At 52.3% G+C, this 10650-nt stretch overlaps 1 protein-coding gene across 4 annotated transcripts in view; it reads right to left on the bottom strand.

Moving 5' to 3' along the window:
• The window catches only part of SLC13A5 (solute carrier family 13 member 5), a 30846-nt gene extending 21215 nt beyond the window's left edge, over nucleotides 1-9631 (bottom strand). For 3 of the 4 annotated variants that reach the window (XM_049860003.1, XM_049860005.1, XM_049860002.1), the window contains exons 1-3: nucleotides 9484-9631; nucleotides 2539-2667; nucleotides 2154-2290 (exon numbers count right to left, since the gene is read on the bottom strand). In XM_049860003.1, the coding sequence (XP_049715960.1) occupies nucleotides 2154-2290; nucleotides 2539-2667; nucleotides 9484-9585 (368 nt within the window). In that variant the 5' untranslated portion in view covers nucleotides 9586-9631. The remainder of the gene's footprint in view (nucleotides 1-2153; nucleotides 2291-2538; nucleotides 2668-9483) is intronic. The other variant, XM_049860004.1, reaches the window with a different exon arrangement.
• Between the last annotated feature and the right edge of the window lie 1019 nt (nucleotides 9632-10650).

Below are 10650 nucleotides of genomic sequence, written 5' to 3' on the forward strand. Positions count from 1 at the left end.
AGGGTCTGATTCTCCTCCATGGCACCCCAACAGCCTGGCACAAGGCCAGGAACTGAAGGAGCTTGGGGAAGGTTGGCTGAATAGAATTCAACCGCTCTCTGGCTCCATGCCTGTCTGCTGTCAGGCTCCTCCCAAAGGCCACTCATTTGCCTGAGTGTAAGAGCCTGAAGAAGGGATTTGGGACTGCACTGCCCAGCTGTCCACACAGGCTGGCTTCATTGACCCGTAAGAGCAGAGGCTGGGACTCAGGCAAGAAGGAGGGTGAGTGAGAGAGGGTGAGGGTTTGCGTGAATAATTGTTGTCATAGAAGGCCCACGGTTTGTACATGATGCTTCAAGGTACCAAGGGGACCTCAACATACAGGTCATCCCCAGGACAGGCAGTATAGTAAGAGGTCTAACTCAGAGGAAGAGCCAAGAGGCAGGCAGGAACAGAGAAGCCTGTGAGAAGTTCTTGGGTTTGGAAGTGAGAGCTGTCCAGCACACTCTAGAATGAAGCCCACCGTAGAGGCTCCCCACCCACTGGTGGAGGAAATCAGGCCACTCAAAAGGGTCTTGAGAGCAAAGGACCCTGAGGGCTGACATTTCTAGAAAATGCAACAGCATTTGATTTGCTCATGGAAACCAATCACTAGAGGAGATCAGTGCTTCTCTGAGCTGCCTAAATCTGGGAGTGACCAGATAAGTCCCTCTGTGGGTTCTCCCTGGCATGGAGGGAGACCAGAGAGCCACAAGCCCTGTTCTCAGGGAAGTCTGAGGCACCAAGGGAGCCCTGGGCATCAGTCAACTTAAAGGGCAGGCCCTGGGTCTGTGTCTATTCAGGGCCTGTACAGTCCCTGACATGAGGATATCTCAGAGGTTTGTTGTTGGTGTTAGGAGCCATCAAGTTAGTTCCAACTCATGGTGACCCCATGTGACAGAGTAGAACTGCCTCATAGGGTTTTCTTGGCTGTAATCCTTATGGAAGCAGATCACTATGACTTTCTCAGAGGCATCTACTGTGAACTAACCAGTAGCTAAATGGTAGTGGTGGTTCAGTGGTAGAGTTTTCCTTTCCAGTGGGAGACCTGGGTTCAATTCCTGGCCAATGCACCTTATACGTAGCCTTTGTCAGCTAACAAGCCAACAGCTGCTTACAGAGGGCTGGCCTGGGGACGCACCATCATTTAGGAGGTACATTGCTTCAAAAGAAAGATTCATCCTCAGTTCCCAATTAGAGGGGGCAGATCTGGGGGCACGTGCCCTTCAGACAGACTGGGTCTCATCCTCACGTGACTGTAAGTAAATCATTTAATCTCTCTGTGCTTCAAATTCCTTGTCTATAAAATTTGTGTGGTGGTGTTGGGAATAATATTCAACCTCAGAATTGTGCTGAGAATTCAATGAGGCAATAAAGCTCCCAGGATCATGCCTGGAGCATGGCAGACACTCAATATTTTTTTTTTTTTTAGTGGCACAGTGGTTAAGAGCTCCGCTGCTATCCAAAAGACCAGCAACTTGAATCCACCAGCTGCTCCTTGGAAACCCTATGGGGCAGTTCTACTCTGTCCCACAAGGTTGCTGAGTCAGAATTAACTCGATGGCAATGAGTAATTATTATATTGACTCCATTGGTTAGTTGGAAATGACCCATGTACTGATTGGTAGGGGAAGGAAGTGGATAAAAAGCTATGAGTGATGAGGGGGAAGATGAAGTAAGAAGATTCTTTTCAGGGGAAATGGATGTCTCAGCTTTGGAAGGTTACCTTTCTGCTTCCCCTTGAGCTGGGGAGACGAGCCACCTCTGGCCTGCCTTCTCCACAGTTCCCCTATCAGGCATTGCTTGATCCAGCCCCCAAGCCCCTCTCCATCGCCCACCTTGTTCCCCATGGAACCTTGTAGCCACCTCCCCAGGAAACATTCCTAACATGAGGGACCCTCACTGGCCTGCCCCCTTACCCACTGCTGTTCACCACGTGCCAGCTACCACTGCCCATACATCAGGTCTTCTCCCACTAAGACTGCCACGTGTCCACCCAGGAGCCAGTCTGCCAAGACCAGGTAAGCCCTTGGCCAGCTCTTGCCTGTGGGTGGCTGTCTGTGACACACACCCCACCCCCCCCCAGCCCTGGGGCCCACGCAGAGCCACGTGGAGAGAGAGAGAAGGGTAATTACCGTGCGGGCTTGGCCCCCACCCAGAGGAGTGTGCGCAGTGCAATCCTCTTGTGTAGGTTCCAGCGCTCCACAGCCACTGCCACGATAAGGCCACCCAGGAACAGCATGTTGGTGTCCTTCATGTACTGGACACACACCTAGAGAGACACACACTGCTTGGGCCCAGGGCCACTCAAGTCCCCAGAGACAGGCAAGCAGGCCAGATGCTGTCTTCAAGGAGAGCTCAGAGTGGGGCTGGAGGCTCAGGTGGCATGGCTCCATGTAGGGAGAGCCCACAGAGGGGGCTAGTCTGGCCATACCCCAGCCCAGGTGGTAGGGAGAAAGGGCTCCTGGAGAAAGCCAGTGGGAGAACCAGGAAGCTGCCAGGACTCCCAGGTCTGCTCACCTCCTTGGAGTCCAGAATCTTGAAGAGTGGGAAAAGCAAGGCGGGCATGAGGGCAGTGACGGCTGGAGGGATGACTTCTGTGCACCAGTAAATGGCCATGAGGATGATGACGTATGCACACCTGACAAACTGAAGAGACAGCCCTGAGGCCTCAGCACACTGCTGCCCCACTTCCCCAGCAGCAGGACACCACGCGGGGCGGCAATTAGCATGGCTGGTCAGAACGGTGTGGGGCCTCAGAGGGAACCCCTCAGGGCCACCTGCTTTCCACCCCTTGTCAGCACAGCTTTCCAGGTTTGGGACAGTGGGGAGGGCACAGGATCTATTGTCCAAAACTCCTGTCCCCACTTCCTAGCCAGGTGATCCTGGACAAGTCCTTTCATCTTTTCAAGCCTTGGGTTCCTCAACTACAAAAATGAAATAATAATAACAGGAGAAGAAGGAGGAAGAAGTGGAGAAGAAGGAGGAAGAAGTGGAGGAGAAGGAGGAGGAAGAGGAAAGGAGGAAAAAGAAGAATTAAAAGCGTTTGGAAAGTAAGTGCAATTCTTCTCTACTTTGCAAATTAAGTGCCATTTTCTCCATGTTCTTTCAATCCTACTTCCTTTCCTCAACTTTCTCTCGCACTGTGTAGGGGGGCAGCGAAAGTGTCCAAGAAGGAATGCTGAACTGAAAAATGAGAACTCATTCCAGGCAAGGGAGCGGTCTGTGTGAGAGAAGGAGGGTGTGAGAGGGAGAGCATCGTGCCTCAATTACTGCAGTGCTTTGGGGTAGCTGGACCCTGAGGTGCCAGTGGGAAAGGAGATGGGTCTGGAGGAGGCTGTAGGGCCTGATGTGACACTGGGGGGCGTGTAAGTCATGCCAAACACCTGGGTTTTAATTCCTGAAGGCAACGAGAGGCTTTTAAGCCAGAGGGTTATCATTTTTAAAGCTGCAAATATTCCGTAACGTTGACCAGTTTTCTCCTTTGTCCTCCTGCAGTTGAGTAAACATTGTTCTTTCTTTTCTGCCATGAAAATGATCTGTGATCACCCTACCAATTCAGCTCATGTATTTTAAAATCAGCCCTTAGCAGACTCCCAGAAGTAGATCCCTGAACTCCTGATAAAACCCATTGCCATTGAGTTGAATTCCGACTCATAGTGACCCTATAGGGCAGGGTAGAACTGCCCCATAGGGTTTCCAAGGCTGTAAGTCTTTACAGCAGCAGACTGCCACATCTTTCTCCTGCAGAATGGCTGGTGGGTTTTGAACCACTGACGTCTCGGTTAGCAGCCAAGTGCTTACCCGCTGGGCCACCAGGGCTCCTGAACTCCAGATACCTATTCCAAGTTGCTTTCTCGAAGGACCACTTCAACTTTCCCTGCTCTCAGAAATTTACAAGTCAACCAGTTCATCCAGGACTTGCCAGCATTAAATGTTCTCATTAAGTTTGTTTTTTATCATTACAATTTAGAAGATGATGCTTGGTGTTTTCATTACCGTCTCTCTACTTACACGGGTCTCAAGCTTTACTATTGGCATTTAATTTTGTGTAAACTCTCTATATAACATCTGTTAGCCACTTAGCTTGGGTCTTGGTGGAAAGAATGAGAAGAAAGAGTTGGGAGACAGAGCTGGGTCCAGGTGCAAGCATTCGCTGCTCTGACCCCACCTCACTGTGGGGCTTCGGGTGAGAAATGTCACCTCTTGGGGCCTCAGGCTTGTCACCTATTAAAATGTGGATAATGATACCTACTTCTCTAGGCTTTATGTTTTATCAATATTTTTATAGTTATTAATAACCCAGACTTTGCCCTCTTACTGGCTATAGCCCTCTCTAATTAAATCAGTCACCAAAACCTATAGATTCTACCCTCCTTAAATCTCTGGCCTCCCCTCCCCTTCATCCTCGTGGCTACTGCCTTAGTTCAGGCCCCGTAATCTCCCACCTGGATCCCTGCAGCTGTCTCCTCATTCGATCTCCTTATTGCCATCAATCCACAAATCTGATCGCATCACCCTCTGGCTTAAAAGCCTCTCATTGCCTTCAGGATAAAACCCAGGTGTTTTGGCATGACTTACACGCCCCCCAGTGTCACATCAGGCCCTACAGCCTCCTCCAGCCCCACCTCGCTCCCCACTGGCACCTCACGGTCCAGCTACCCCAAAGCACTGCAGTAACTGAGGCACGATGCTCTCCCTCTCACACCCTCCTTCTCTCACACAGACCGCTCCCTTGCCTGGAATGAGTTCTCATCGTTCAGCTCAGCATTCCTTCTTGGAACACTTTCCCTGACAACCCACACAGTGTGGGTTTGTGCCCTTCTTCTGAGTATCCCCCCAGGACTTAGCACACTATATTGTAATAGTTTGTTTCCTTAACTATCTCCCCCACCAAACAGTGAGCAACTCGAGAGCAAAAACAGTGTTTGTAGATTCACTCTGTCCTCAGCACCCAGCGCAGCTGTAGCACTTGGGAGATGCTCAGCAAATGCTTACTAAAAGAATGGGTGGATTGACTAGCCTTTACCTGAGCAGACCTGTGACCCCGCTGCTGAAAATAGCATACTGTACACTATCTCTGTTTAGCATCACCTCAGAGAACGTGTATTGTATGCATAAAACATTGCAGGAAGATTAGAAAGTCTTTGTCGGTTGTGTTAACATTGTCGCTGTTTGTCGTCACCCAAAAGAGCACTGTTATATGTGTAAAACATTGCAGGAAGATTAGGAAGTCTTTGTGGATTATGTTATGGGTCCTAAAAATTACATCTTTCCTTGGCATCCCATGAATGCCCTAGGGCACCTCCCTACTGTCTAAAGCAGGTTTCTCAACCTCGGCACTATTGACACGTTGCGCCAGATGGTTCTTTCTTGTGGGGGCTGTCCTGTGCATTGTGGGATGTTTAGTAACATCCTGACCTCTACCCCCTAGACGCTAGTAGCACTCCCTTGAGTTATGATAATAAAAAACGTCTCCAGACTTTGCCAAATGATCCTTGGAGACGAAAACTGCCCCTGATGGAGAACCAGAACAGCAGTGCGGTCAGAAGCCCAGGCTGACACCCGACAGACTGATTTATGCTCGCTGTCTGCCGTGGTCTGCTCTCTCTCCAGAAGCCACTGACTTCTCTGGGCCTTGGTGTCAGTTGTGTATCAAGGCAGGCAGGAGATGGGAGTGATCCCCTCCAGTGACTCGCGCTAAGGGATACGCTGTTTTGTTGTTGTTAGGTGCCCTTGAGTTGGTTCCGACTCATAGCGACCCTGTGTACGACAGCAAGACACTGGCCCATCCTGCGCCACCCTCACAGTCGTTGCTATGTTTGAGCCCATTGTTGCAGCCACTGTGTCAGTCCATCTCGTTGAGGGTCTTCCTCTTTCTCGCCGACTCTCTACTTTACCAAGGGAGTATATTGTAGACTATTTAAAAACAATAAGAAAATTGTCTGAAAACCTTTCTGCTTCTTTTTACCATCTGGGCTGGCAGTTCTAAACAATGTCACCGATTAGAAAACTTCTCCCACTTGTGACATACCTTTCCCAACCCTGACCCCTCCTGCTTGTTCCACGTTCTCATCTGTAAATTGAGGATTTAAGGGCACCCACCACCTGTCTGTCAGTTTGTCGTACTGTAGTGGCTTGCTCGTTGCTATTTTGCTGGAAGCTCTGCCGCCAGTATTTCAAATACTAGCAGTGTCACCCATGATGGACAGGTTTCAGTGGAGCTTCCAGAGTAAGACAGACTAGGAAGAAAGGCCTGGTGATCCACTTTTGAAAATTAGCTAATGAAGACCCTATGAATCAGAACAGAATATTGCCCGGTTACCAACGACTACGAAGACGGTACAGGACTGTACAGGACCAGCCAGTGTTTCATTCTGTTGTACATACGGTCGCCACGAGTCACAGCCCACCTGAGAGCAACTAACAACAACTCTTAATTTACGGCACACAGAAAGTACTCAGTAATTTTTTTGTCATCGAAGCTTAGAAACAGTAAAGAGGGCTACTTTAAAGGTGGCAGGTGTCATCCCTTTTCGCTGCACAGTGTCTGGAGTTGCAACACATGACCATTAGAAAACACAATGAGACACATGCTAACTCTGCCCTCTTACCTCCATACCACTATTAAGCCCAGGAGGCGACCAGCCCCTGGTATAACACCGGTCAGTAAACTTGACCTTCCCTAGTCTAGAATGTTCCCCCAATGTCAGCGGAGAGAGCAGAATGGGAAGGGGGAAGTTAGGAAAGTCTGGGCGGGGGGCGGGGGGGTGATGAGAATCACGGAGAATGTGGGGGACCCTACCTGAGAGACAGCCTAGTTCCTTGTGGCTCAGTTCAGCAGAGAATGTGATGAGATTGAAAAAAAAAAAAAAGCTGCGTTAAAAGCAGACGATGGGATTTAGTTCGGCACCCAGCACAGTGCCTAGCACATAACTAGTTGCCATAGAATATTCTGACTCAAGGCAAAGGCATGTGTCTCAAAATCCATCAGGTTTTCAATGGCCATTTTTCAGAAGTAAATCCCCAGGCCTTTCTTCTGAGGCACCTCTGTGTGGACTTGAACCTCCAACCTGTCAGTGAGCAGCTGCCTAGCACATAGTGGGGCTCGATAAATACATACTAAGTGCATTCAGGAATAAAGCTACAGTTCATTATTTATGTATTTAGTAATGCATAAGAGCGTCTATGACATATTGCTTAGTGAATAATGCAGGTAAGAGAATGTGTTGTGTGTATTTGTGTATATGTAGCAAGAGAGGAGAGAAAAGAATAATTAATTGATTTCTGGAAAGATGTTCATCAAAATGTTAATAAATCATGGGATTTGAGGGCATATTCTTTTTTCCTTTGTACAGAATTGTTAGGACTTTTTTTTTTATGATTTTAATAAAATAAGTGATACAATGGATATATCATTTATTTTCTTAAAAAGCTAATTAAAGAGAGAGAGAGGCCCAGAGAAAGGACAGAAAATGTGGAGCAGAGATGAGGCCAGGAGGGAAGCAAGGTGCAGGAGAAGAACTAGAGAAGTTGGCTGGAGGGGAAGGGCTGGGGTTGGGACAGGACAGCCTGCCCCACGAGTTGCCCCCCCAACCTGATGATGCTGCCCAGGGGGCCAAGGTCCCTCTGGCTTCCCAGCTGCTCTGCCCCCTTGCCACATGCATCTGGGCTTCCTTGCACAATGGTCTGGCCATGGAGGGCAGGGGGCAGGGCGCTCTTCAGTGGTGACCAAAACAGAGGCACAAAGGGAGAAAACAAGAAGGCAGAAGTCCGAGTTCCCGAAGGGCAAGCGTGTCCAGGCAGCTTTAGAACAGCTTTCACCGGTGTCACCTCTTCCCTCTCCTGACCTTTGCTCCCGAGGCAGGTTAATCACACACACACAGAGACACAGATTGGAGTCCCAGCTCAGGGCCCACCTGTGTGCGTGGCAAGGTGGGAATAAAGCCTCAGCCACACTCTCCTGGGGCAGGAAGGTCAACCAAGCTACTATAATTATTCCAGGAACAACACTCCCCACTCCCCCACTAAAAAAAAAAAAAAAAAAATAGCAGAGTGAAAATCACAGCTCTCCTGCTTGGCTCCCTCCCACTGACAATAACAGCCCAGAATCTCTTTCTAAAGGGAAAGTATGGCAGCTCACAGTTGGTGTGGCCAGTGAAGGGCCACCATAACGGGATCTGCTGTCCTTGGCCCATCCAGGGTCTGTGCTCAGCCGAGGGTTCCTCCCTGCCCCCCCCCCTCTGGGAACCAGCATAACCCCTTTTGACAGCCCAAGCCTTAAAGTGTAAGGACCGACCTACCCTGCCCCATTATACAGATGAGAACGCCAAGGCCAGAGAGCACAGGAGATTGACTAAAGTCACAAGCATGAGTGAATGGTGGAAGTCCAGTTCTTTTGCAGGTTGGCTTACCGGTGTGCCCCCCGCCCCCGCCCCAGGACTGCCCCCAGCATTCCCTGAAGAGCTCCTCTGTTTCCCAAACCTGCCTGGGACAGGGGAGGGGGTCGGAGCCGGAGGTTTCCTGTCTGGGCTGAGAGTGAAAGGGCTGAAAGAGGGAATGAGGAGGAAGGAGCAACCATCGAGCCACAAAAGGCTTCAAAGGGCTCGGGCTTCTGCCAAACAGGCTGCACACAGCCCAGCAGAGCCCGGGCCAGGGCGCCAGCCCCGCCCCCATCCTGCGGCCATTCATTCTCTCCCTCCCTCCCAGGAGCACTAGGAGGCCAGGGCAGAGACGCGACTTCCTTGCAACTCTGGGTCCTGCCACCCAAGGCGTGAGTTCTGGGAACGTCTCCCGCCTCCTGCCGCAGCCACAGCGGGCAGCGAGCAAAAGCAGGCCAACCCGACCTGCTCTTCAGCTGGGAGCAGAAATTTTGACTCAGCTTTGGCTTCCTGGATTTCAGACCTGGAAATAAACTGGGCTCATGGATGGGGAAAATGGAACCCGAAGAAGAGCCAGAGTGTCAAAGATAGCCCTCAGGATCCACTTAGATGAGGGTCCTTTCGCCTAAGTCCCTGACCTCGGAAGCCACCTTGAATGGTAAGTCCTCACTCGCTAAGGGAAGAGAGAGACAGAGGAGAGAAGGACAAGCGCTCAGGCTCCCTGTCGACGCGGAGGGCATTTACTTGGGGGAAACGCCGTTATGCACTCTAAGGCGATTCTATGCTGGAGGGCTGTGTGCCCAAGATCTGTGCGCACTTCGAGGTTTCTGTGCTTGCCAGGACGGTTCCTGCGCCCCGGGATCAGTGAGTCCCAAAGTTGGTGTTCCCCGGGGTCTCCGTGCCTCTCAGGTTTCTTTGCGGGGCGCCTCCCATCCAGCATCTCGAGCTCGCGAGTACGCGCGCCCCAGGAGAGCTGTGCCCTCCCGAGAATCCGTGCGCGCCAGCTCAGTATTCCCACGTTCGGTGCCCGCTGCTGGGCACCGGGCACCCGGGATCCGCCGGGCTGCCCAGAGACTCAACTGACCTTGGCGGGCATCAGAATGATGAGTGGCAGCAGCAGTATCGGGGTGATGAACAATATCACGAAGGACTTGAACTTGGAGACATAGCTCAGCGCGGAGGCCATTGCGCGGGAGCGAGACTGAAGGGAGACGCGAGTGAGGGGCGGCTGGAAGCCCGGCTGGCTTAAGAAGGGGCCAGCAGTCCCCGGGGATGGGGGGCGGCGACAACTCCGCCCCCCACCGCGGGGCCTCCCCGCGGCCCGGGGGCGGGGCCACCACGCGGGGTCGGTGGGGAGAGCCTGCCCCCGATTCTGCCCCCCGGCGGCGGCCGGAGGCGCCTGCGGACTCCAAGGCTTCCGACGGCCCTGCAGAGACGACCTGGGCCCGGGTACCTCACGACCCTTCAAGCCCTCTCAGCTGTGCCCTGGGCAGCGGCGAGTCCTGGGGCTGCTAGGAGGAGCGTGATCGGTTATTCATTCCGAGTGTTTTGGCACGCGCCGTTCTTACCGCACCCGCACCTGCTCTTTTCTGGAGGCTCTGAATGAGTCCCTCCCTGGGTGGCGCAAACGGTTAAGCGTTGTGACTACTGAACAGAAGTTGGCAACTGGCACCCATTCAGAGGCGCCTGAGAAGAAAGACCTAGCGATTTGCCTTGGAGAGGTCACGCCATGAAAACCCAATGGAACTCAGTTCCACTTTGCAACAGACGGGCCACCGCGAGTCGGAATGGACTAGATAGCATCGGCTTGATTTGTTTGTTTTTGTTTTGGAGGGTCCCAGATAAGTCTCCACCGGCCTCTGGGTCTCTCGGATGACTCTCCCCGATCTCTCCCTCCTTTTATCCTTCCTTCCGCCCCTACCACCCGCCTCCCCCGAGAGGTCTCTCCCAGATGCGGTGACCGCGCCCGGCGCCCTCCTCACGACGGCCTCCCCTTCCCCCTGTCTCTCTGGCTTCTCCTCCGCGTCCGCCCTGCTCAGGGCACAGGACCCTCGTCCCGGTGCCCTTCTCACCTAGCGCACCCGGGGGCGCTTTCCGGCAATCGCCGAGGGAGGCGAGGCCACTGTCCTTTGCAGCCTGGGCGGATTTCGCCCTTCAGCGAACACTCCGCAGACGCTCAGCCTGGCAGTGCTTGCGCCGCTCGGAGGGGCGCGCCTGAGTCCCAGCCGTTGCCGCCCACCTAACCCAGGCC

Source organism: Elephas maximus, chromosome 19, assembly GCF_024166365.1.
Source record: "Elephas maximus indicus isolate mEleMax1 chromosome 19, mEleMax1 primary haplotype, whole genome shotgun sequence".
Taxonomy (NCBI): domain Eukaryota; kingdom Metazoa; phylum Chordata; class Mammalia; order Proboscidea; family Elephantidae; genus Elephas; species Elephas maximus.